The 22,531-nt window shown below is 41.1% G+C and overlaps 1 protein-coding gene across 8 annotated transcripts in view; it reads left to right on the top strand.

Annotated features, from left to right (window-relative positions):
* LOC306872692 (activating transcription factor 7-interacting protein 1-like) overlaps positions 1 to 15,433 on the top strand; it is a 42,176-nt gene extending 26,743 nt beyond the window's left edge. For 4 of the 8 annotated variants that reach the window (XM_079421435.1, XM_079421438.1, XM_079421433.1 and 1 more), the window contains 13 exons: positions 6,584 to 6,646; positions 7,354 to 7,954; positions 8,662 to 8,840; positions 9,337 to 9,483; positions 9,603 to 9,677; positions 9,866 to 9,927; positions 10,255 to 10,316; positions 10,402 to 11,067; positions 13,718 to 13,752; positions 13,861 to 13,918; positions 14,124 to 14,213; positions 14,315 to 14,343; positions 14,455 to 15,433. In XM_079421435.1, the coding sequence (XP_079277561.1) occupies positions 7,360 to 7,954; positions 8,662 to 8,840; positions 9,337 to 9,483; positions 9,603 to 9,677; positions 9,866 to 9,927; positions 10,255 to 10,316; positions 10,402 to 11,067; positions 13,718 to 13,752; positions 13,861 to 13,918; positions 14,124 to 14,213; positions 14,315 to 14,343; positions 14,455 to 14,922 (2,466 nt within the window). In that variant the 5' untranslated portion in view covers positions 6,584 to 6,646; positions 7,354 to 7,359 and the 3' untranslated portion in view covers positions 14,923 to 15,433. Of the gene's footprint in view, positions 1 to 4,241; positions 4,340 to 6,583; positions 6,647 to 6,861; positions 7,230 to 7,353; positions 7,955 to 8,661; positions 8,841 to 9,336; positions 9,484 to 9,602; positions 9,678 to 9,865; positions 9,928 to 10,254; positions 10,317 to 10,401; positions 11,068 to 13,717; positions 13,753 to 13,860; positions 13,919 to 14,123; positions 14,214 to 14,314; positions 14,344 to 14,454 lie in introns of those variants that run through there. The other 4 variants (XM_079421440.1, XM_079421437.1, XM_079421434.1 and 1 more) reach the window with 4 other exon arrangements.
* The last annotated feature ends 7,098 nt before the right edge of the window (positions 15,434 to 22,531 follow it).

A 22,531-nucleotide genomic window follows, 5' to 3' on the forward strand; every position in this document is an offset into this window, starting at 1 on the left:
ACTAGGGGTTAAGTGTCTTGCTCAGGGACACATTGGTGTCTCACAGTGGATTCGAACCCGGGTCTCTCACACCAACGGCATGCGTCTTATCCACTGCGCCATCACCACCCCTTTTCTGTTTCTTTCTTTTCTGTTTCTGTCAGTGTTTTTATACTCTAACACTTCTGAAGTATAACTTTCTTGATATAATAGATTAGTCTACCCTTGCATAATTCATGTCTAGAGATGTTGTTGCTGTTCTATAACTGACTCGTCAAGCACAAGGTGTTGAAGACGAAGAACACCTGACCTGCATGGATTGAAGAGTACCTATAAAAGCGAAGAACTCCGGTGCACCAGAATGAAGCAAAAGAAGGCATCTTTACACTTCCCAGAAGACATTAGGTTATTTTGTGGGATTTAAAGCATTGGTTGATGGAAGACAACCTTCATGAAGATGGACTGAAAGCCGGCTTTTCTACGGGGGAAAAAATAAATATAAAAAATCAGCTGCTGGAAGCAACTTCAATGTTAGGAACCAGACAGTGTCAAGCGCATGTTCTGTGCAAGCTGGCTAAATGAGACCGCTTGTAAAATCAAGCCACTTCATTTCAATTGTATCGCCTATTCTGGTTTCATGGATAGTGCAGCTTCATTTGTTTAGCTTGCCAGCAGTTGAGCTGGTGGCCATTTTGTGTTACTGCAGTGCAGAGCTGTGAGTGTAAAATGGCAGTGTGGAGGAGGGACTCTTAAAGCAATCTCACTGTAAGTCTAGCTGCAGTGTGTGCATGCTTTCCTGCTGTCGTGCCGCGTTTGGTTCCTCTCATTCTAGAAGAGTTTAAGCTCCATTGCCTGAAGTATTTTCTATTTCACGCACATGAACGACAATTTTTGTAGGGTTTTCAGTGTTATTGAGCAAAGTTTAAAAAGGAAACAGAAAAACCAGTTCATTTATAAAAGTAAAATTGACCGCTTAATCTGCTGATTAGTTTAATTGCTTTACCAGAAACCTCCAAGTGTTTTTAGACACATGAGAGAGAGATCTATGAGGTGTAAACTGGTTTCAGCCTGTTGCTGCCGGTCGTGCCTGTTATTAGCTGGCTGTGCATTAAAGTAGTTGCTAGAGGAAGCTGTTTTTATACAAGCACTTGTTGTGACTGAGGGTTTTAAGATGGATTCAGGTGTTATTGTTTCACCAGTAGCACTGTAAATATTAGATATTCCATTGCGGGTCGTCTGCACTTGTACTGCACTACATTCTCATAGGAACTGGCGAACCTACTTAAGAATTCGCTATTAAGGCATGATGTGGTTTTAAGTGATTTTGTTCAGAATAAATTCCCCTTTTTCACTAGTGAAGGGAGCTTATTTGGTGCTAATATAGCATAATAAAGAGCAAAGGATGAACTTTAGGTGTGTAGCTAATGCTTTATGAAATGTAGTTAGGTCTCCTCATCGTTTCATAAAGCTGTATGAATGAATTTTTTAACGACAGATGACAGGTCTTCTGTGAACAAAATATTTTTAACTGGAGTAAAAAAATATAGGTATTAAAATAACTTATGCTAATGCATTTAATGAGAATAGAACACGAGCTAATATACATCATATGTACCCAACAATATTAGCAGTGCTAATTTCAAAATACCAGAGAGGTTATAGCAATTTAAAATATGTAGTATTGAAGTAGCTAAAGCTTGTGCAAAACCATAGAGAGCAATGAAAACAGTAGAGAGAATAAATCTCGTTTTACACCCTGATAGCATACAGATTCTTTGTTCTCATCATAGCTGCAGTTGCAGTATTATGCTCTCTTTTTTATTTATTAATTTTTTTTATTCTCATGTGACGGTGCTTCATAAAAAGGCACCACAGTTCCTCCATATGAAAATGTAGCGCTTCAAATTTTCAGATTAAAATCTTGGTGTTCAGCCGCATTCAAGGCCTTCATCAGACATTAGGAACATCGGTATAATATTACATGGATTTCTGAATTGATTTGAATAATTTTAAGCAGTTACAGACTTTCTTGTAGTCGAAGTTCTGCATCTTCACACCCCTTTTAGTTATCGTACGATCCATGTTTGTTCCTTTTACTGTTAACACTACACATTCTTCAGCAGTGTTCTCAGTGTTCTGAAGTCTTTCCCATTATACACTTTGAGTGTGTGTTCGATTTCTCTCAATAGTTTCATGGAATGTGTTTGTAGTGGTCTTCCAAAGTTTAAAAACAGAAGGACACTGTTTTCTGCTGTAGAGCAACTCTTTTCCTTCCATTCACACTTGGGGTATTCCTTGAGGTGAGACGACTAGACATGCTTGCGTTCTCTCACGATCATAGGATGAACCTGAGAAGTTCATTGTGTGTGTATCTATTGATTGTGGATGTGGCCAAGTATGTTGGCACAAAAGGGACATTGACAAGCTCTGTGCAGGAGGCATGTCTGGTGTGCACAACTAGATTTCAGCGCCAAATGATCTTTGTCCACTTTGAAAGTAAAAACTGTTGCGATTACAACAAAATCACATCTAATCAGATTGAGACGTATTTGCAACCTTGCGACGTATTTGCACAATACTACTGAACTTCATGACCCTAAGAATACAAACCTTGTGTTTTCAAGACTTCCATGCTGCTTTTCCAAACAGCATCATTTTTCTTAATATCCGTGTGGCTCTTGAGGGATTTGTCATATCAGATGTTTCTGAAAATGGGCGGAGCTACCAGATGATACGCATAAAAATGGAAACCAAGAGACAAGAGATGGTTAGGACAGAAGCCCAGATTAATGTGGAAGAGCGCTTTGGTCGTGTCGCGTCTGGTTGGGAAACTGTGTCAGACCCCTGAGTATGTGGAAACTCATCAGTATTTCTGTTAGGAACTCTGTTAGTCAGTTGCAACATAAATGTCATAAGGGCTTTACGAGATCTGTAAAATCTGTTGTGCTAATATTTTGCTTTTTTAATTTAGGACTTGTCTGAAAATTGACATCATTTGAACTAGAATTAATTTGTTTAGATAAGGAAGGTCCTCTGCTTTGTTCTCATGGGCTGAATGTAGGCTTTTTTTTAATGCCCTTCATGTCACTTTTATTTATAGGCACAGTAGAGAGATGACAGGAAAGGATGGGGAAAACAGGAGATCGAAAAATGTCATGAGCCGGATTAGAATATGCATCGCCTGCATGAACGCTAGAGTTAAATTTGTTGGAGCACATACAGCTACGTCTAATAAAATGTAGTTGGGGGATATTTAGTCTGGTTTTCAGGATAGTTTTACAACTAGGAAAACGATGAATAGAACATTTGGGATTTGTTCCCATTTAATTAATTTGCCTTTGGGAATAACTCCCTAGGAAATCCAAAATTTAAGCAGAATAAATGGTGCGCCTTTAATGTGATTTATTAGATTTGATTTTACATAGTTTAAATTTCTACACAACGGTGTGAAGTGGTCATGAGCTGAGACTGATTCGATGCGACTTGCCTCTTTTTGCAAAGAAGCAATATTCAGAAGTGATCAGATATGCTGATCATGCTTAATTGTTTGTCATTGTACATTGAAATGGTGTCAGCTCATTTTCTTGTCAGAAGTTTAGATTAGCATGTGACAGCATTTTGACCTTTCACCTCATAATCCTGTTTGTGCTGTATAGAGATTCATGCTCATTGAAAAATATGGACTGCATATAGGCAAATTGTCACTTGGTGTATTTTTAAAATGCAGAGCAGATTCAGTTTTGCTCTGCGCCCTCTTGTGTTGACACGTAGCGGTGCATGTGTGACACCCCTCTTCTGTTATAATAGTACGGTCCACATCGCAGTAATTTTCCACCCTGTTTTCTCAGTGCCTGCAGCAGTGGGGGAGGGGCCGTTTTTGCTTTTCAGCACATGGCAGGTTTTCTTTCTTGCTGCTGAGGTTTTTGTTCTTTATTCTTTATTTTCCTCTGATTTCTAAAGGTTTTTTTTGGTTGAATGTCATATTTTGGAACACTTTCTTCAATCGCAGGTTTTAGAATACCGCTGGTGGATCAGTGAGCTTATAAGAGGTGATGAATCATCTCACACTCTCATCATGAGTCAAACAGTGACCTTTTGTTTCATATGACATTGTACTGTTGGTTGTAACGCTACAATTGTGTGTAGCTACACTGTTTTTTTGATTCTGGTTACAGCCAACACCTTACAAAGAATGTGCTCCGCCTCTCCACACGAGATCCCTTCCCCCTCCCGTTCTCTCTGTCTCTCTCTGTTCCTCTTTTCTGTGTTGTGTGCGCTTTGAGCTAGTTGGGAACTAGGCATGCTCCTGTTTTCACGCTCGCTACTAATCAAGGCCTACTCCTGAAGACAACACCTCAAGGTTGTTTTCGAGCTGTTTCAGTTCTTGAAGACTAATATATATTTTTTTTTACTTAAGATTAATGGACTTTTTGGTGGATGTTGTATTTTTTTTTAAGACTAATTCTAGCCAATTTTTCATGTTTTCGTATTTTCGTGGACGTTGACATTTTTGCGAATTTGTGTGTTTCGTTTATTTTGGCTGTTAGTAAGAATTTATGCAATTCTGACATGATTGAGATCGTCTTTTTTACATTCGACTTGGAAATTTGATTAACGCTTTGGGTTTTCGCATTAGGAAGTGCTGATTGTGTGTAATCCATAAACGAGCCTGGTTCTTCGCAATCTTTTCATATTTAATGCTTTTTGCTAGGAACTTTTATATTTTAGATTTAAAGCTTGCTTATTTGAATCCCTTTTGTTCGCTTATCAACAAAATTATTTCAGGTGTCAGGCAGGTATCGAATTTTTACCCTGTCAAGACGCAGTACCGTGTTCTGTTATTTCTTTATTAGCAATCCGCAAGAGGTTATGTTTCGGAAACCAGCTTTGGTCGGAAGTGAGTACAGATTCTATGGATTCAGATCTGAGATTCAGGAGGAGGAGTATTGTAGACCTGAGCCTGGCTTTCCACCGCAGCTCTGGTGACCATTTTGGAATGAGCGGCAACCTCAGCGTCTATGTTTACAGATGGGGTGGGGGAGGGCCACAGTGAGCCTGTGCGCGGTGATCAACATTAGAAGAACAAGCTTTCCAGAAGCTAGCAGCCATTTTTATGAAATAACTGAAGAGATAGAGGAATACAGAGATGCATTTTGTTACTGTTTAGTTTTTGTCACACATTTGTCTCTTCTTTTCGGGTTGATGACATGTTGGAATATGAAAACTTGATGCCGCCTTTTGTGTCTTGTACAATCTAGTCACCTGTCTTGCTCTTGACTGAGCAGTTTGTGGTGTTTAGGATGGCAAATTAGTGAAAAGCTATAAAATCTTCAGCTGAATTAAGTCTTTTTCGTGGTTGTCATGGATGCCAGACCTCAAAGAAATGGCTGTTGACAGGAAGTTAAAGGTGTTGCAAATGGCCCAGGAGGACGAGGTTTTGGTATATGTAGAAGCCACATCATTCACACCCGCCAGGATGATTGTTAATGTAGCAGTGCAGCAGCAATGCGGCGTCCTGTGGATTTATGCTTGTAGCTCTATATTTTTATTGGATGTGTAGTAAAACTAGGAAGATGAGATGAGAATAACTCAAGTAAAGTTGATATGCAGCATTAGAATGAAATAAAGACAGATTAATTGTTTGGATCCAGGAAGGTGCTTGCTAATAGCAAGTTACATTCAATGCTAGCAACTCTTATTCATGGGAGTGCTGAGAAATATAGGAACTGCTTAATGTAAATATTTAGTTGTGCTTTACTGTACTTTGATTTATATCTGTGTGGTCTTGGCTGAGAGGTGTCATTTTCTGAACACTTTTAGCATTTGATGCTAAAGTACCACTAGTTTCAGATTTGATTATATAGTTTTTCTTGTGTATCAGATGAGTTTATAACTATGAACTATGCCAGGTGGCTTTGTGTACAGTTTTAGCTTTGAGAGTCTCGTAATGAGCACTGAAAGAGAACACCACTATTTATGTATTTTAATTAAATTTATACATTTATTTTTAAATACCTGTCCTTCTGTAAAAAAGGTATTTTTAGATTGCAAATAGGTTATAATACTCCCTTGACTTACCAAAATCACAAAGCGCAATGTACTTCTGTACCACATTTTGTGATGTACTGATTCGTTTCTGAAATTAGTAATATTATCTACTTGTATTTAAAGGATGGCATCAGCTTTGAGGTTTCTTTAGCTGTTTGCTCAGATCCTTTTGTTTCTCTATAGATATGACATATTATTTTTACACCGCTTGTAATGGGTTTATTATATGTGATCCTTATCAGAACATCTGGCTGCAGATTCAGCATGGACTGTAAGCCATACACATAGAACTAAGGAAGTATGTCGACTGCATTACTAGATAACCAAGAATATGCCAGTGCTCATGTGTTACGATAAAACTACTGGGTTATGATTATACAACTTATTAATTAAAACATGAGGGAGCTGTACTAAAAAGGAACTGAAGGATGTTTGGATCAGGTTTTGAGTTGAAGAACTAATAGTTAAATACATCTAATTTATGTAGCAGAAATGAGTGCAAATGAATTTCTAACTACATTTCAAAACCTAATATTCCAATTTTTATTTTTTTTAGGATCCTCAAGCGACTGGCTGCCAAATCCATGAACAGGAAAATACGAGACCTCACAGAAGCCTGGTAAGACAAACTAATGTCTTATTGTGATTAACACTGAGACAGAAGTACTAGTGTAGTTTAAGTACGATAGTAGCTTTGAAAATCTGCATTATATAATGAACTCCTCTTGTCGCTAGCAGATTCTGTAGAGTGCAGCTCTTATTGGCTAAGAATTGCACCAGTCAGCTTGAGGGGGAGGACACAAAGTCTGCTCTCCCTCTCTGTATTCTGAAATCACATGCACTGCTGACGGTTACAACCCTGCCAACTTACTAGTTATGTCAATTGAACTAGGGAAGGTTATTGGTTTTTGTTAAGTTTAACTACTTCCACAACAGATGCCAGGTGGTTTGTGGACATGGTAATCAATCAGAGAGGTGCTTCAGCTCAGACTTCTAGTGTGGGTACCTAAACAGATCAGTTTAGTACTTTTACTTTGGCAATTTTTTTAGATAGTAGTTAGGCCAAAGTCTTAGTCCAGGGTTTTGGTTATGGTTTTGTTCCAGTTAAAGAAAGGTACTGTGATCGAGGCCAAAAGAAAATTCTAGAACAGCAGGAAGTGGCGTTTAGATGAGTGACAGTGACACCTTGTGGCCACACTGCAGTAAGGGCACTTGTACTCGGTCAGATTAATCAGATGTGTTGAGTACTGGATGGAGTTTAGCTAATTAGCCTGTTTAGGATATAAAACATTTCTTTGACCATATCCTCCCACTGTTTTTCCGCAGGTGAAAATGGAAGTAGCTGTACCAGAGGAACCTCAGAAGAAAATCTTTCGTGCACGGAAAACGATGAAGATGAGCGATCGGCAGCAACTGGAAGCTCTGCACAACACCTTGGCAGCCGCCACCTCTGGCTCCGCCTCTTGCCCATCTTCCTCCTCACCACTGGTCAATGGCACCCACACTGAAAAGGAGAAGGAGAAAGAGAAAGGCAAGGAGAAAGACTCTAATCATAAAGAGGCCGACTTGATGCCACCTGCTCCTGTTTCAGCTCACTGTTCCCCTTCTCCATCTTTCACCCTCTCTCGATCTCCCTCTCCACCCAACACACAAGCTACCTTACCTTCTATGGATATTGACGACCCCCTTGTGGCAGCAGAAGAGAAAAAGGAGACAAGCAATAAAAGTTCCTCCTCTTCTCTTTCTGCTTCCCCCTCTGGGTTGCACTGTGATCCAGAGGTGAAAGAAGGATTTCTGTGCTTGAGCGAAGAGGATGAAATCCAAGCAGACAAAGATGAAAAGAAAGACAGTAGTGGGGAGAAGATGTATGTAGATGATGAGAAAGAGGACCAAAAAGACGAAAAAGGCACTTCTGAGAATGCAGGAGGTGAGAATGTCTAGAAACTCAACCTGCCTGCAAACTACTGGTCAGTCTATAAATTCAAGGAGGCCAGATATTAAATTTCTCCCTTGCATTCCTGTACAACATATTTGCGGAGACTGTAAAAATGCTATTCTGTAAATGCTTAAAAATCAGAAGTAAAATGAGCTTTTCCGATACATATTCTTGTAATGGACTTTCGAGCAATTACAGATCGACTAGTAATTTTGAGAGAATTCTGAATTTTTTTGCAGCCATTAAGTAGAGGGATGGTTTTAAAACTCAAAAATTAAAACTATCAAGTTGTTCCAAACCTGTATGACTTGCTTTCTTAAGTGGAACGTTCCATCTTTTCATTTTGCGCAATGAAAGTCTGACCCCATTGACTTATTGTGTTGACAAAAAGCTGTAACATTTTTCAATATTTTTTGTGTTTTACCAAAGAAAAACTTGAACTGTTTTGGAACAGTGTGGGTGACAAAATTAAATTGATTTGTTGAAGGTTGAAATGCCTTCTAGACTGTCTTTTAAACTTACTCTATGGACTCAAAATAGTTTGATCATTTTGAGACCCAAAATCTACAATTGTTGTTGCTTTGAGATATAGTTATAGTTCAATAGTATTGACATGAAGTTTAGCCTTTGAGCTAACATTACTTGCGCTAGTAGCTCTGCCTTAAAGTCTAAACCCTTCCTCTGCTTCTACTCAACAGCAGACAACAGTGCCTCTGCTGGTACAAAGAGATCGTTGTCCGAGGAGAAAGATGAAGATGACAACGAAATCAAGGACAAAAGAGACGGAAAGCGAGCAAGGATGGACGGTGAAGAGCTGGAGGCTCAGCTAGAGCTGAAAATCACAGCCAATGCTGGGAGCCGGGATAAACTGGAGAAGGTTTGTCATACATCTTGTTTTTTTTTTCTAAATCCTCATATCTATGTACAGCATTTAGTCGCTTACCCTATACAATGGCACATTTTCATATAACTGAATGGAATACAGAGATATGTGATTTAAGGTAAATTAATCTTAAGGGGATAGTTCACCGAAAACATTCACATTCTGTCCATTTACTCGTAAAAGAATATAATTAGAAGACTTTGTCTGTCTTTGAAACACAAATGAAGAGGGTGTTCTGAGGAGACACTTGCTTTAATGTAGGCTATTATATACATGGAAACATTGATAACACGCATACATATATCCCATGAAATATGGTACCCGTTTCACACAAGAGCAAAACACATTGGTTTTCTTTTTTGAGTTTTGGAAATTCTCTATAATAATGGATATTGGTAGATAACATTCATGATAGACATCCGAAGGTCTTATGTAACAAAGCTCAGACATAAGACGTTATTTATTATTTTTCTCTCTCTCCTCTTATTAGATGGTACAGCAGTTAGTCGAGGAACGGTTACGGGTGCTGCAGTTGACTGTATTTGACCGAAGCATAAAAGAGCTGAAAGAGAGAGTGGAGAAGATTGACAACGCAACCAAACAACAGAATACAATGCAGCATATTAACACACTACAGGTGAGTTTTGAAGTTTTCAAATACAAGAATTATTGCTATTATACATCTACAATAGTTAATAGAATGGGACTGTGAAACTTCATACTTAACATCAGCAAAACTCGGTGTTTTCAATTTAGGCTAAGATTTCCCGCCTGGCCAAAAAGTTTGGTGCTGCTAATCAGGCTTCAGAGAACTCAAAGAGAACTCAAGAGGTAAGACTATGAATCACTGGAAAAACAATTCAGTTATTGTGTGATTTGGTCAAAGTGGTTTATGGAATAAAGATACAAGCCATTAATGATCTTTATCCATAAATACAATAACCGTTTTAGGGATTGATTGCAAGTGAAATGTGCTTTTGAATGTTTAATTAAAATGCACTTTGTTTCCTGTTAATCAGGCTCATGCTGCCGCTGCTGCTGCTCAGGCCAACAATGCAGCCAACATGACTACACCGCAACGGTAAACATATCTGACATATCAACATCCATCCTCACAAGATCATGCTCCTCCTCTAATTGCAAGAAATTACAAGCTTCTTTTTCTTCTTTCTTTTTTTTTTTTTTTTTTCAAAATTATTAAATTAATAAAAAGACACGCGTTCAGTTGTCAAAGATGTACCTCTAGTGTAGGGTTACATAGGAAAAACAATAGAAAAGCACAATTGAATGCAAGCATGCACATTAGTGCGGCAGTTTGTAATTCAAAAAGCTTTAGTAAATAATATTTTAAATGCTTGTGCTATTGCCATAATTTTAATGCTTCCCTACCATTTCTGTTCTTTGACAGTACTGTTAAAACCACAATAGATCCCAAGCTGTCCAGTCCAGCCACTGGTTCTAATTCAACTGGTGAGCTTTTTATGAATTTAATTCTCATTTATATTAATTCTAGTTCTCGTTTTAACTCGAACATTTTTTTTTCTTCGCCCCTCAGCAATCCCAGCCCAGCCCAAACCTCTGTCCACACAGACTACACCAACCTCCTCTGCGCTAACCTCTCCTGCACCCATTCTACAGATCATTACCACCACAACAAGCTCCACTCCCTCATCCACCTCTTTGCCTGGCCAGTCTCAGACAGGCACCCTACTACTAAAGACTGGACCCAGTACAGGGGTCATGACTAACACCCCAGCAACTTCAGGGGGTCAGTCAGTGTCTATTCAACCTCTTTTGATTCAGCTGCCTTTAGCGATGGCGAATGGGCAAAGCGGGGCATTGGTTAATACTGCCAGTGGTGTCGGTTTAATACCGGTGTCGTCATTATCTACGGTTAGTAGCAACAATAAGGCAAAGACGACTACACCTGCTACCACCTTCATCCTTCAAAAGCCAGCAGGCAGTGTTGTTTCGTCTTCCTCGACCTCTTCAGCTCCAGCGGTGTCGTTAGCGAGAGCCGTGTATCCGGGTGGCACAGGGATTGTTAGTTCACCCAGCACAGGGATATCTGTGACTACAGCCCGGACACCTACGCAGTGTGCTGCTGTTGTGGGAGTGTCTACAGCAGCCTCTTCTCCAGGAACCACGGGACCTGCGGCGACAGGATCAGCGGCAGCTGCAGCTGGTCCACCATCGGCTTCCGCGCTGGCCTCAAAGACAGGTATAAGAGAATGTCTGCTAAATGGAAAGTGCTTTATTTTGTTTTGTAATTTAGTTTTTTTCCTATTGAGAGATATAACACAAAATGAATGAATATTTAAAGCATAGAATAATACCGTATTAATTAAAAACATTGAAATAAAATTTTAAAGGATAGTTCACTCAAAAATGGAAAATTGTCATTTATTTACCCTCATGTCGCCTTCGTTCATCTTTGCAACACAAAAAATATTTTTGATTTAATCTGAGAGCTTTCTGATCCTCCATAGACAGCAACGCAACATTTTATGGCCCAGAAAGATAGTAAGGACATCAATAAAATATATATGTCCTTACTACCTTTCTGGGCCTTGAACCTGGTAGTTACATTGCTGTCTATGCAGGGTCAGAAAGCTCTCGGATTTCATAAAAAAATCTTAATTTGTGTTCTGAAGATGAACAAAGGGTAGAGTAATTAATGACAGAATATTAATTTCTGGGTGAATTATCTCTTTAAATGTAGCAGTATGTTTTCATTTATTTTAGTTTTAGAGAACTCGGAGCATCTTGATTATTATTGTGACTATAAAACCTTTGCTGTCTCACTCAATTATGTATGTATAAATTATTTTTACATTTTTTTGCATGATGATTCTCACATTGCTTTTATTATATAGTATTATGCAATGTATACCGTATTTTCCGCACTATAAGGCGCACTTAAAAGCCTTTAATTTTCTCAAAAAACGACAGTGCGCCTTATAATCCGGAGCGCCTTATATATAGATCAAGGTGCTCTGTCAAAATGTTACCGTAGTCAGTAAACACCGGTACTGTGCTTACTCACAGTCCCACACCACTTGTGTCTGTATAAAGACCCCAAAATGGCACCTTTCAAGAGACACGCTTACGACGCAGAGTTCAAGCTCAAGGCTGTCGGTCACGCAGTAGAATATGGGAATAGAGCAGCAGCGAGAGAATTCAACATTAATGAATCAATGGTACGGAAGTGGAGGAAGCAAGAAGATGACCTCCGCCAAGTAAAAAAGACTAAACAGAGTTTCCGAGGGAACAAAGCGAGATGGCCACAGTTAGAGGACAAACTCGAACAGTGGGTTGTTGAACAGAGAGCAGCAAGTAGAAGCGTCTCTACAGTCACTATTCGAATGAAGGCAACAGCGCTAGCACGGGACATGAATATCGATGAATTTCGAGGCGGTCCTTCTTGGTGCTTTCGTTTTATGAAAAGATGTAATCTCTCCATCCGCACACAAACTACCGTCTCGCAGCAACTGCCAAAAGATTACCAAGAAAAGCTGGTCACTTTCCGCGCATACTGCAAAAAGAAGATCACTGAAAAGAAGATCCGGCCAGAGCACATCACCAACATGGACGAGGTTCCACTCACCTTTGATATTCCCGTGAACCGCACTGTGGAGAAAACGGGGACCAGTACGGTGTCTGTACGCACCACAGGGAATGAGAAGTCATCCTTCACTGTAGTTCTCGCCTGCCAGGCTAATGGCCAGAAACTTCCACCCATGGTTATTTTCAAGAGGAAGACCTTGCCTAAAGAAAACTTTCCAGCCGGCGTCGTCATCAAAGCTAACCCGAAGGGATGGATGGATGAGGAAAAGATGAGTGAGTGGCTGAGAGAAATTTACGTCAAGAGACAGGGTGGCTTTTTCCACACAGCTCCGTCCCTATTGATCTACGACTCCATGCGCGCCCATATCACCGATGCTGTCAAAAAACAAGTGAAGCAAACTAATTCGGAGCTTGCCGTCATTCCGGGTGGATTAACTAAAGAACTCCAGCCGCTAGATATTGGTGTCAACAGGGCATTCAAAGCTAGACTGCGAGCTGCGTGGGAGCAGTGGATGACAGAAGGTGAACACACGTTCACCAAGACGGGGAGACAGCGCCGGGCGACTTACGCCACTATCTGCCAATGGATCGTGTATGCCTGGGCTGATATATCAGTCTCAACTGTGATCCGAGCTTTCACGAAGGCAGGAATAATCTCTGAACTGCCAGGCAACAGCAGCGACACTGACTCGGATAATGACGAGAGTGAGCCGGGCAGGTTGGATGCCGTAGTCGCCCAACTGTTCAATTCGGACACTGAAGAAGAAGAATTCGAGGGATTCGTGGACGGGGAATGAACTGAAAAAGTGAGCTTTACGTGTTATTCGTAACTGAACAATGTTGAGTTATGCACTAACGTTTGATTTAGTGGTATCAGTTTCTTTTACTACGTGTTTACTGAATTAGGGAAAAGTTCCCCTCCACGTTTGGGAGAAGAGTGAGCAAGGCTGGGAGATATTGTTAATATGCACATCAACGTTTGAACAACGTTACCATGGGAGTGAACGGAGTTGTCAGAACGCTTAATAAAGTTTGACTTTATCTGACTGTTTTGTTGACATTCCCTTTAGCACAGCTCCATCTAGTGGATGCATAACGCAAACCCAGTCAAACGTTTGACTGCAGTATCTTCTATTCTATGTGCCTTATAATCCGGTGCGCCCTATATATGAAAACAGTTCTAAAATAGGCCATTCATTGAAGGTGCGCCTTATAATCCGGTGCGCCTTATAGTGCGGAAAATACTTTGAAAATTGAATGGGCTGTTTCATAATGTAATTTCATTAATCTCTCATTTTAAACAGATAATCAAGCCTCAACACCGAAAACACCCTCTCAGGTAAGCAATGTCTCATCGTAAATAATGTAATGTTTAAAATGTAATTGCAAATACCACTTTTGTCCAAAAAGGGGAAATTTGTACTAAATTTTACTCTTCTCTCTACAGACCGGGCGACCCAAAGGTTCTGTGATAGATCTGACTGAAGATGATGATGATGTTCAAGGTAAAACACAGCTGCTCTTTATTGCTCAGTCACATTAAAATTCACGGGTCAAAAAGGGTCTATTGTCTGTTGTTAATAGTGTAGCGATGTATGAAGATGAGCAGGTCACACAAAAGTAACTTTAGAAGGGAATGCTTTCTTATTTTATTTTTTTTCAAGCTACCAGTTAGTTATATTTCCTAATACTTTTTTCTTTGTTATCCAGTGACGGGAGTCCAGAAGGCCACTGTTTGCCCCATCACTACCCAGCGTGCATCTGGGCCACCTCCTTTAGTTAGCTCTACCACTAATGCTGGTGAGTGAAAAGTAGACCCCCCCCCCCCCCCCCACTCTCCTTTTATTCTACTTTTTCCCTGTAGTTATAAAATATGCTGACGTATATTTTTCCTGCTTCAGGAGCTCGATCAGCTCAACGTTCCTCTGTGGTGAGTGTGCTGCCATAAAAATATTATAAAGATACATTTAACATTTTATTTATATTTTTAACACATAGTGCCTCCTATAATCTTTCTTACCTTCACTCATTTTTCTCTCAGGATTCTCCATCTCTGTCCCGTCCAAGCTCCTCTTCCTCTACCACTCTTCCTCCATTACCACTGGCTCCATCACCACCGGCACGTCTCCCCCCCGAGGCCGCCCACACTTCCCCTCCACAGCAGCCCCAGCTCAAATTGGCCCGCGTCCAGAGCCAAAACGGGATCGTCCTGTCCTGGTGTGTTGCAGAATCTGACCGCAACTGCGCCGCTGTAGATACCTATCACCTGTACGCCTATCACCAGGACCACCAGGGGGCAGCATCGGGTGCTTCGGCTCAGTCACTGTGGAAGAAGATCGGGGAGGTGAAGGCGCTGCCGCTGCCCATGGCATGTACCTTGACCCAGTTTGTGTCCGGGTCGACATATTATTTTGCTGTCAGGGCCAAAGATGTGTACGGCCGCTTCGGTCCTTTCTGTGAACCGCAGTGCACTGATGTCATTAACCCAGCATCCTCTCCATCATCCTAAAATAATTCCAGATGAGGGTGGGGTGGTACAAAAGGATGTGGCTGACGGAAGTATGACGGGAGATTTGTAATTGTTACAAAATTGTTAACTATGCGCAGACCACTGGTTTAGTCTTGCCCTTTGTGTTAGGAATTGTAGGGAATTCAAATAGGTTGTCTAATGCAAATGGAAATACAAATAATCGTCAGTGCATACAGACACCCATACACTATTTGTTTCAACTTTGTTTTACAATAAGGAGGGAACTATCAGAATTAAATTGTGCTTGAAATTGTATTTTCCTTGTGCAGAATGTTCAGAGTTAAGTATTGTTTCTCAATTTCTTTCTCTTTTTTTAAATTTTTTTTTTTTTAATAAAATGATATTCAGTACATTGCACAGATGTTTCATTATAGGTCCCGGTCGTTAGCTACAGGACAGGAAAGCTGGGGTGTTAAAGGTTTTGTAATGTTTTTTTGTCTGGTACCCAGACACTGCAAAATGACACTCAATAAAAGTATTGATATATTTAACAAGGTTTCTTTTCATTTGTTCAAACTACAGTGTGAGTTATTAAATGGCATGTACAAGACCCTGTCATAAATATTTCAAACTGTTCATGCATGAATCTAATGCGCTTTCCTTACCTTTTGATTTATCACAGACTTTTAATTGTTATCTGTTGTGTTACAATTTCAGAATGGAAGGGTAAGTCACAAGAAAAGCTGAGCTATCCGTTATCGTTCCCGTTCATCTAAATGGCAGTTCCTCGGTTCTCTGGAAGTATTGGATATGAGTTCTGCCACATGGCTATTTGCTACATGACTAATGAATCCCAGAGTTCCAGGAAAATTGAGAATGCTGTTGGCACCACAACAATGCCACAGTCCCAAGACCTTTATTAGCAACTGTCCCAAAGATGTGATGTGGAAGGCAACATACTGCAAAAAAATAGTCTTATTTCATCCTTCAAAACAAACGGGCACTGGTAAGACATCTATTATAAAAGAAAGAAATATTAGTGATATGTTGCTTCAATATAGGATATATATATTACACTAATTTTGAAGAACCATCGCTAGAGGAATAAAACCAAACCTTATTAGTTAACGTTGCTTAGAACACACTAATGCACAGTTTGTTGGAGACAACTTAATCACAGTGTTTCCACTTACTGCTGAGCCCTTGAAGGTTGCAAGGTCAGCATATGTTAGAAAACCCAGAAAAAGACGAGATTAATCCGAGGTATTTGCTTGGCACAGTGACTAGATTAACAAGAAAATAAAATCTGATGAAGCCTTGTCGCTATATACTGTTATAGCGTAGTAGCTATATGGAATTTCCCCTCAGACATAAAAGAAATACAGAACATGAGAAAGAAACTTGGAAATGCGCAGACCCCCAGCTTCTTGGATGACATCCAGGAGAAGTTTCAGAACATTTACTGATACAGGGTGGAATTCACAAAACGTATCGCAGCTTTAAAACTTTAGCTTGGATGTTTGATGGTCTTTGAATGGATCAAAGATTCAGTGTGGACCAGACTTCATGCCATTTGTCAAAAGTCTCGATTTTCAACACTACATTTCTAATATCCATCTCAGAAATATTAAAAAGCTTGCATAATATTCTCTATGCATGTTGCAGGAATGTTTGTTCACGCCTTCATAACTTGCTTATTGTATTGCCTTGATGTCCATCTGTTTCTGTGAACACGTTTATTCACACAGTTTATTCAGTTCAACCAGATCTAAATATATATATATATATATAATAAAATAAATCAATCTTGTAATTCACCAGTGCATTTCATTTACCAACACATGAATTTGTCAATATTAAGCATTTATTTGCCTACCAGAAAGCATTGTGTAAAGCTCTCTTAGACCAATATGTATTCTGAAAAGTGCAACACAATAGAATTAAACTGAATGAAAATTTAATTAAACAAAACTGTGATCTCTAGACAAGGAGAATAAGAAGAACAGCACTAGTGAAGTTTGCACTGTATAGATTTTACCTACATGTTCTTCCTAGACTAGCCACAAGGGGGCAGTCAAAGACGAGCAATTTCATTCAGTCACATGCTCACAACAAAATTGTAGTAAGTCTATATTTGATACATCTCAGCAAAATTACATTATTTAATACGTTTTAGATATCATGTAAAGAGGAGTTTCAATTTAACTAAGAGCCTTAATCAGTTTTAGAAGAGTTCCTGTTAGTGTTTTAAGTACAAGAATACTTTCGTAAGAAAGACTAAGAAACATGAAAACCACTTCTACTCCCCCCTCCCCCATCTATTTATATTAATTTATCATAATTTATTTATATTAAATAAATAATTACTTATTTATAAGCTGCGATACCAACCACAGGGAGATGCCAAAGACCACTAAAGCCTGCCTTTAATAAACGGATCCATTCAGAATCACTAAATCTCAGAATGTTATGACAGAAGTGCCAGTACTCACAGTGCAGGTACTCTAAAGGCTAAAATATAGAAGTGCCGGTAGGCCCACTTCAAGCACTGCTTTTAGGCATATATGGCTAATAAATTGCATATATAAATTCAATAGCTATATATTGTTAACAAATGGTCAAAACATATAGTACCATATAAAAATTTGATATATATTGTTAACATATATGGACATATCATATAATACAATATACAATTTTTATATATATTGTTAACATATATGGTCATAACACGCAATACCATATAAAAATGAACCATATACATACTTTAAATATATGTTTATATACTAATTTTACTATGGGAATTTCATATATGTTATAAACATATACATATATCCAGAAGATGGATATATGTAATAATAATATATTGCCTTATATGTAACATATATGACAACATCACTACTGATATAGGGACATATATGTCATATATTACATTTTCGTATGGGGAAGCAGCATCAGAGAATGTGACGTATTGACGTTAGATTCTAGTCTGAATTGTGATTGGTAGGAAAAACCGCGAAGAACAGAAATACCTTATTAGATTCTGAGCACATTATTCATGAGAAGGAACGCACTCCGAATGCTCTCATCCAATCTCTGCCACAGCGAGCGTTTTGGCGGTAAGTTGAAAATCCTTTTTGGACCATCATACACGGACCGAGTAAGTTTATGTTTATTCATTTTTTTCTGGACATATTATGTCACCTACCAGCTACCTCAAGCAAGTGTTATCGTTTAACTGAAAATATTCGATAACAGCTTCTTCAAATTAGGCCTGTTTATGCACATTAGTCCTGTAATTGCAAGCATTTAGTCACTTTGACAGTAGTTCCTGTGATAACCTTGATGTGAAATTATTAAACAATTTCAACCAGCAGATATTCAGTGGAGTATATAAGTCTGAGACTATTGCTTCTTAAACACTGGAAATTAAAAGTTATAATTGGGAGCTGGTGTTATTAAAGCAAGAAAAAAACACAGATATTCTCCAACAAATGTGAAGAAATTCTCAAATATTTTTCAGATCAATATTTCACTCAAAATATAGTTTGTTTACATAATTATTAAAGAAAATATCACATCAAATGAGATCAAACATTTGCATTTGTGGTCTCAGACGTTTGCACTCTACTGTACTTTTAAATCTACATTAAATCATGAAATCTGTTTAGTCACACAGACAAAAAGATTATAACACAGACACAAGTAATACAAAATATATGGAAACTTATATATGGAATTTGCTTAGTATGTGGTTATTCTAAAGTAAAGTAACCCCAAGGTCACGTTTTACCTTGAACTGCATTGCTGATAGACCACCAGCAGATATTTGTCTCATTATCCAAGAATCTATCCACTCAAAATATCTGGAGAGCAACAGTGGAATGATCAAGATATCATATAATATACAAGTCAAAAGTTAATTTGAACACTTGAGCTGTCAAACAATTTTACATGCAAAAAGGTCAATTATCTATTGTGAAATAGCATAAAGATGTATGAAGCATGTGCAGAAGTCACATTTTTGTTAGTTAGCACTGCAATTTGCATGATCAATTTGAACATCATTCCCGTGAAACTCCAAATCAAGACTGGATTTTGTTCTCAGAATTTTGCGAGAATTTAATGTACAGAAACAGATATTACATAAATGATTCATCACTATAATGTCAAAATAGCTTTAACATAATAGGTAATGTTAAAGCTGATTTCTCTGATATTATTGCTTATAGCAAATCTCCCCAACTTGTGTTGTGCATCTAACATTCAAACTGGTCACGGCAGAGGAGTTATAAAAATGTCTAACCCAGCATATTATTCACAATCTGCTATATGCTGGCTGGTGATCTTGTTCTCTCACACTACCCTTCTTCTCGTGGGAATTGCACAAGTCCCATTGGTAAGCAACAGCCATCTATTTCCCATCACTCACCGTCAAATAACACATTCAATTAATGCTCATATCTCTCTCTTCTCCATCTGTTTGGCAACATGACGACTATATGTGCCAAATTTGCTGTCTAACTCGTACAGAATACAACTGCTAACTTAGCTGATCTAACAAAGGCTCCCTAATCAAAACAGTACAGTGGTAGAGGGTCAAAAATATTACTTCTGGTTTTAGACAATCCTAGAGCATATTCTCTGTACTAAGGGGGAGAAGGAACTAATTCCTATATAGGCTTCCATATATTTTGTCTTATTTGTGTTCCCTGTCGATATTCCACTCGTACTGCGTCGTAAGACGCTTGTATGGGAAAACTCCTTTTTTCCTCTTCAACTGAAACCTTTTCAATCACGCAGTGAAACTGCACGTCCATTGGTTCATGCAGTGCTATAAAATCGAACCAATGGCTCGGCGGCGGTGATGACCGAGCCTATGGCTATGCAGCCCGCCATAGCCCACCAGAAAGGGCGGTGCCTCTGGCTATATAAGCGGCCGGTTCGCAGCTGCATCTCAGATTTCTTCTCTTCAATGACAAAGATTCTTCCTCGCTGACTCTTCGCTGATGCAGACTTCGCCGAAGAAATGCCTCAGAAGCCGAATTGGATCACTTGCACCACACAGCTCACAGATCCCGGTCTGTCCCCTGCCGTCATCCGGCGAGTATCTAAAAGAGCCTCACAAAAAGAGTAAATCGACGTTGTTTCAAATGCCGCGCCGTCATTGTAAGACATGCAGGGCTCTTCTGCACGCTGAGTGCGTGTCATGCTTGGGACTGCTCTCATTGCAAGAGATTTAGTCTCGCCTTTCTGCGCTCGCAGATAGCTTTCTTTTCAGAAAGCGACTCCGCCCCTCGAGGACCTGCGAGGAAGAAACAGCGGGGCAGAGGATTTGAGCGGCCGGAGACGAGAGAGCTCAGGCCTCGCCGTCACCGCAAAGAGAGGATTCTTCTTCACTCAACCTGAGCAGCGTCCCTCTGCGGCTGCGAGCAACATGATCTCGTTCGGTGGGAGCGACGATGACATGGACAGCCTTTTTCTGGCAGCTTCGGATGCAGAAGAGTTTTCAGGCTCGGTGTCTGACCCTGCCCTCTTGCCGCCATCCTCCTCACGCAGTGCCAGACGAAGACGAAGGCTGTCAGTGAGCTCGGGCTCGAGTGGTCTCCGCCTGAGGAACCGACTCGCAGCAGGCTGGACGAGTGGTTTCTACCGGAGCGCGAGCAAGCCCCCCGCCAACGTTCGTCCCCCTTCTTTCCCGAAGTCCACATCCGACCTTCTCCTGTCGGTATCCATGGCGACTCTCAACATTACTTCATATCCTCAGCTTTTATGACACTGGCCATTATCTTGCTGCATATGTTCTGGGTTTTTTTTTTTCTTCTAGTCGTGTGCCTCCACCCTCACCTCCATTGACAGCTCCGAAGAAAAGGGATACGAGCATCTGCCCCCTCTGGATGAGTCCGTGGCCGCGCATCTCTGCCCACCCACTGCTATCGGATGGAAGGTGAGGGCGAACCATCCGTCCAAGCCGTGCAGAGCCATGTCTGCACTCGCTGGACGCGCCTACTCAGCAGCTGGACAAGCGGGTTCGGCGCTGCACTCGATGGCTGTCCTCCAGGTCTTCCAGGCCAAGATGCTCGCCAGCGAGGAGGCCGGTATCGATGCGGCTTCACTCAGGGACCTAAGGAGTGCGACGGACCTGCCCCTGCGCGCCACGAAGGCTACTGCCCAGGCCATCTGGCGGTCAATGTCCAGCCTGGTGGTGTTGGAACACCACCTGTGGTTCACTTTGACGGAGATGAAAGAGGCGGATAAGGTTCCCTTCCTCGACACTCCAGTCTCAGCGAACAGCCTGCTCGGGCCAGCTGTGGAGGGCTTTGCGGAGTGGTTTACGGAGGCTCAAAAGTCGTCTCAGGCAATGTGACACTTCCTCCCGAAACGCTCCAGTTCCTCTCCTGCTGCTAGTCACCCCAAGCCTGCGCTGACTCAGCAGCCCGCCAAGCCAACGTCGGCCACTCCCGAACCCCAACCCCAAAGAATCGGCAGGATAGAGGGCATTCCCACTCGGCAAGACGCTACACCTTCCCGCAGCGCCAAGGACCCCGGCCCAAGATCACCTTGGATCTGGCGCCTCAGAAGTTCTCCTGAACAGCCAGGCAGAAAGAGGAGGGGCCCGAGTCTCGCTACCGCCGGACCACCCCGCAAGCAGCCTCTTATGTGCCTCTTGTCACCCCGCTCAGCACTGGGTGCAGAGGGAAGTGTGTTATTGGTTCCCCAAGGGCCCACTCTAGCGCCTGGGTGTACGACCGCTGTGAAAGTGGACAAAATAAAACATACATTTTCAAACAATTCTTCTGCCTACCCTAAGCGTCCTGCCCTTATGCAGCCAGTCTTTAGAGCCTATTCAACCTCTTTCCACACGGGCCAAGGACTGGCAGGCCATCCCTGGTGTGTCAGAGTGGGTAATAGCTACAATAAGATGAGGTTATTCACTCCAATTCGCTCGAAGACCACCACGCTTCTCCAGTGTGGTCGCCACCACAGTGCGCAACGAGGACGCTCAAGCCCTGCACACAGAGGTGATGAATCTGCTGGTAAAGCCATAGAAGTCGTTCCTCCAGCCCAGAGTGAGTCAGGCTTCTACAGCCGCTACTTCCTCGTCCCCAAAAAAGACGGTGGCCTGCGACCTATTCTAGATCACAGACTCCTGAATCACACCCTGGTAAAAAGGTCATTCAGGATGATCACATTGAAACAGGGGACTGGTTCATGTTGCTGGATCTCAAAGATCCCCCCATAACAGACGATTCTTGAGGTTCGCATTTGAAGATGTGGAATATCAATACAAGGTCCTCCTGTTTGGGCTGTCCCTGGCTCCCCGCACCTTTACCCGATGCATGGATGCGGCTCTCACCCCTCTGCGACAGATGGGAATCCCCATCCTCAACTACCTCGATGACCGGCTCATTCTGGCCCAGTCAGAGGTGGTTTCAACATCGCACAAGACCTTCCTCCTCAGCCACTTATATCGCCTGGGGCTCAGGGTCAACTTCAGCCAACGAGTTTCGTTCCTGGGGACAGTTATCGACTCGGTGCAGATGACAGCATCTGTCTCAGCGGAACGAGCCATGACGATTCAGCGCCGTGCAGCCTCCTTCAAGGAGGGGACTGTCCACCCGCTCAAGGCTTTCCAGAAAATGTTGCG

The sequence above is a fragment of the Barbus barbus genome, assembly GCF_936440315.1.
Source record: "Barbus barbus genome assembly, chromosome: 7".
Classification (NCBI taxonomy): domain Eukaryota; kingdom Metazoa; phylum Chordata; class Actinopteri; order Cypriniformes; family Cyprinidae; genus Barbus; species Barbus barbus.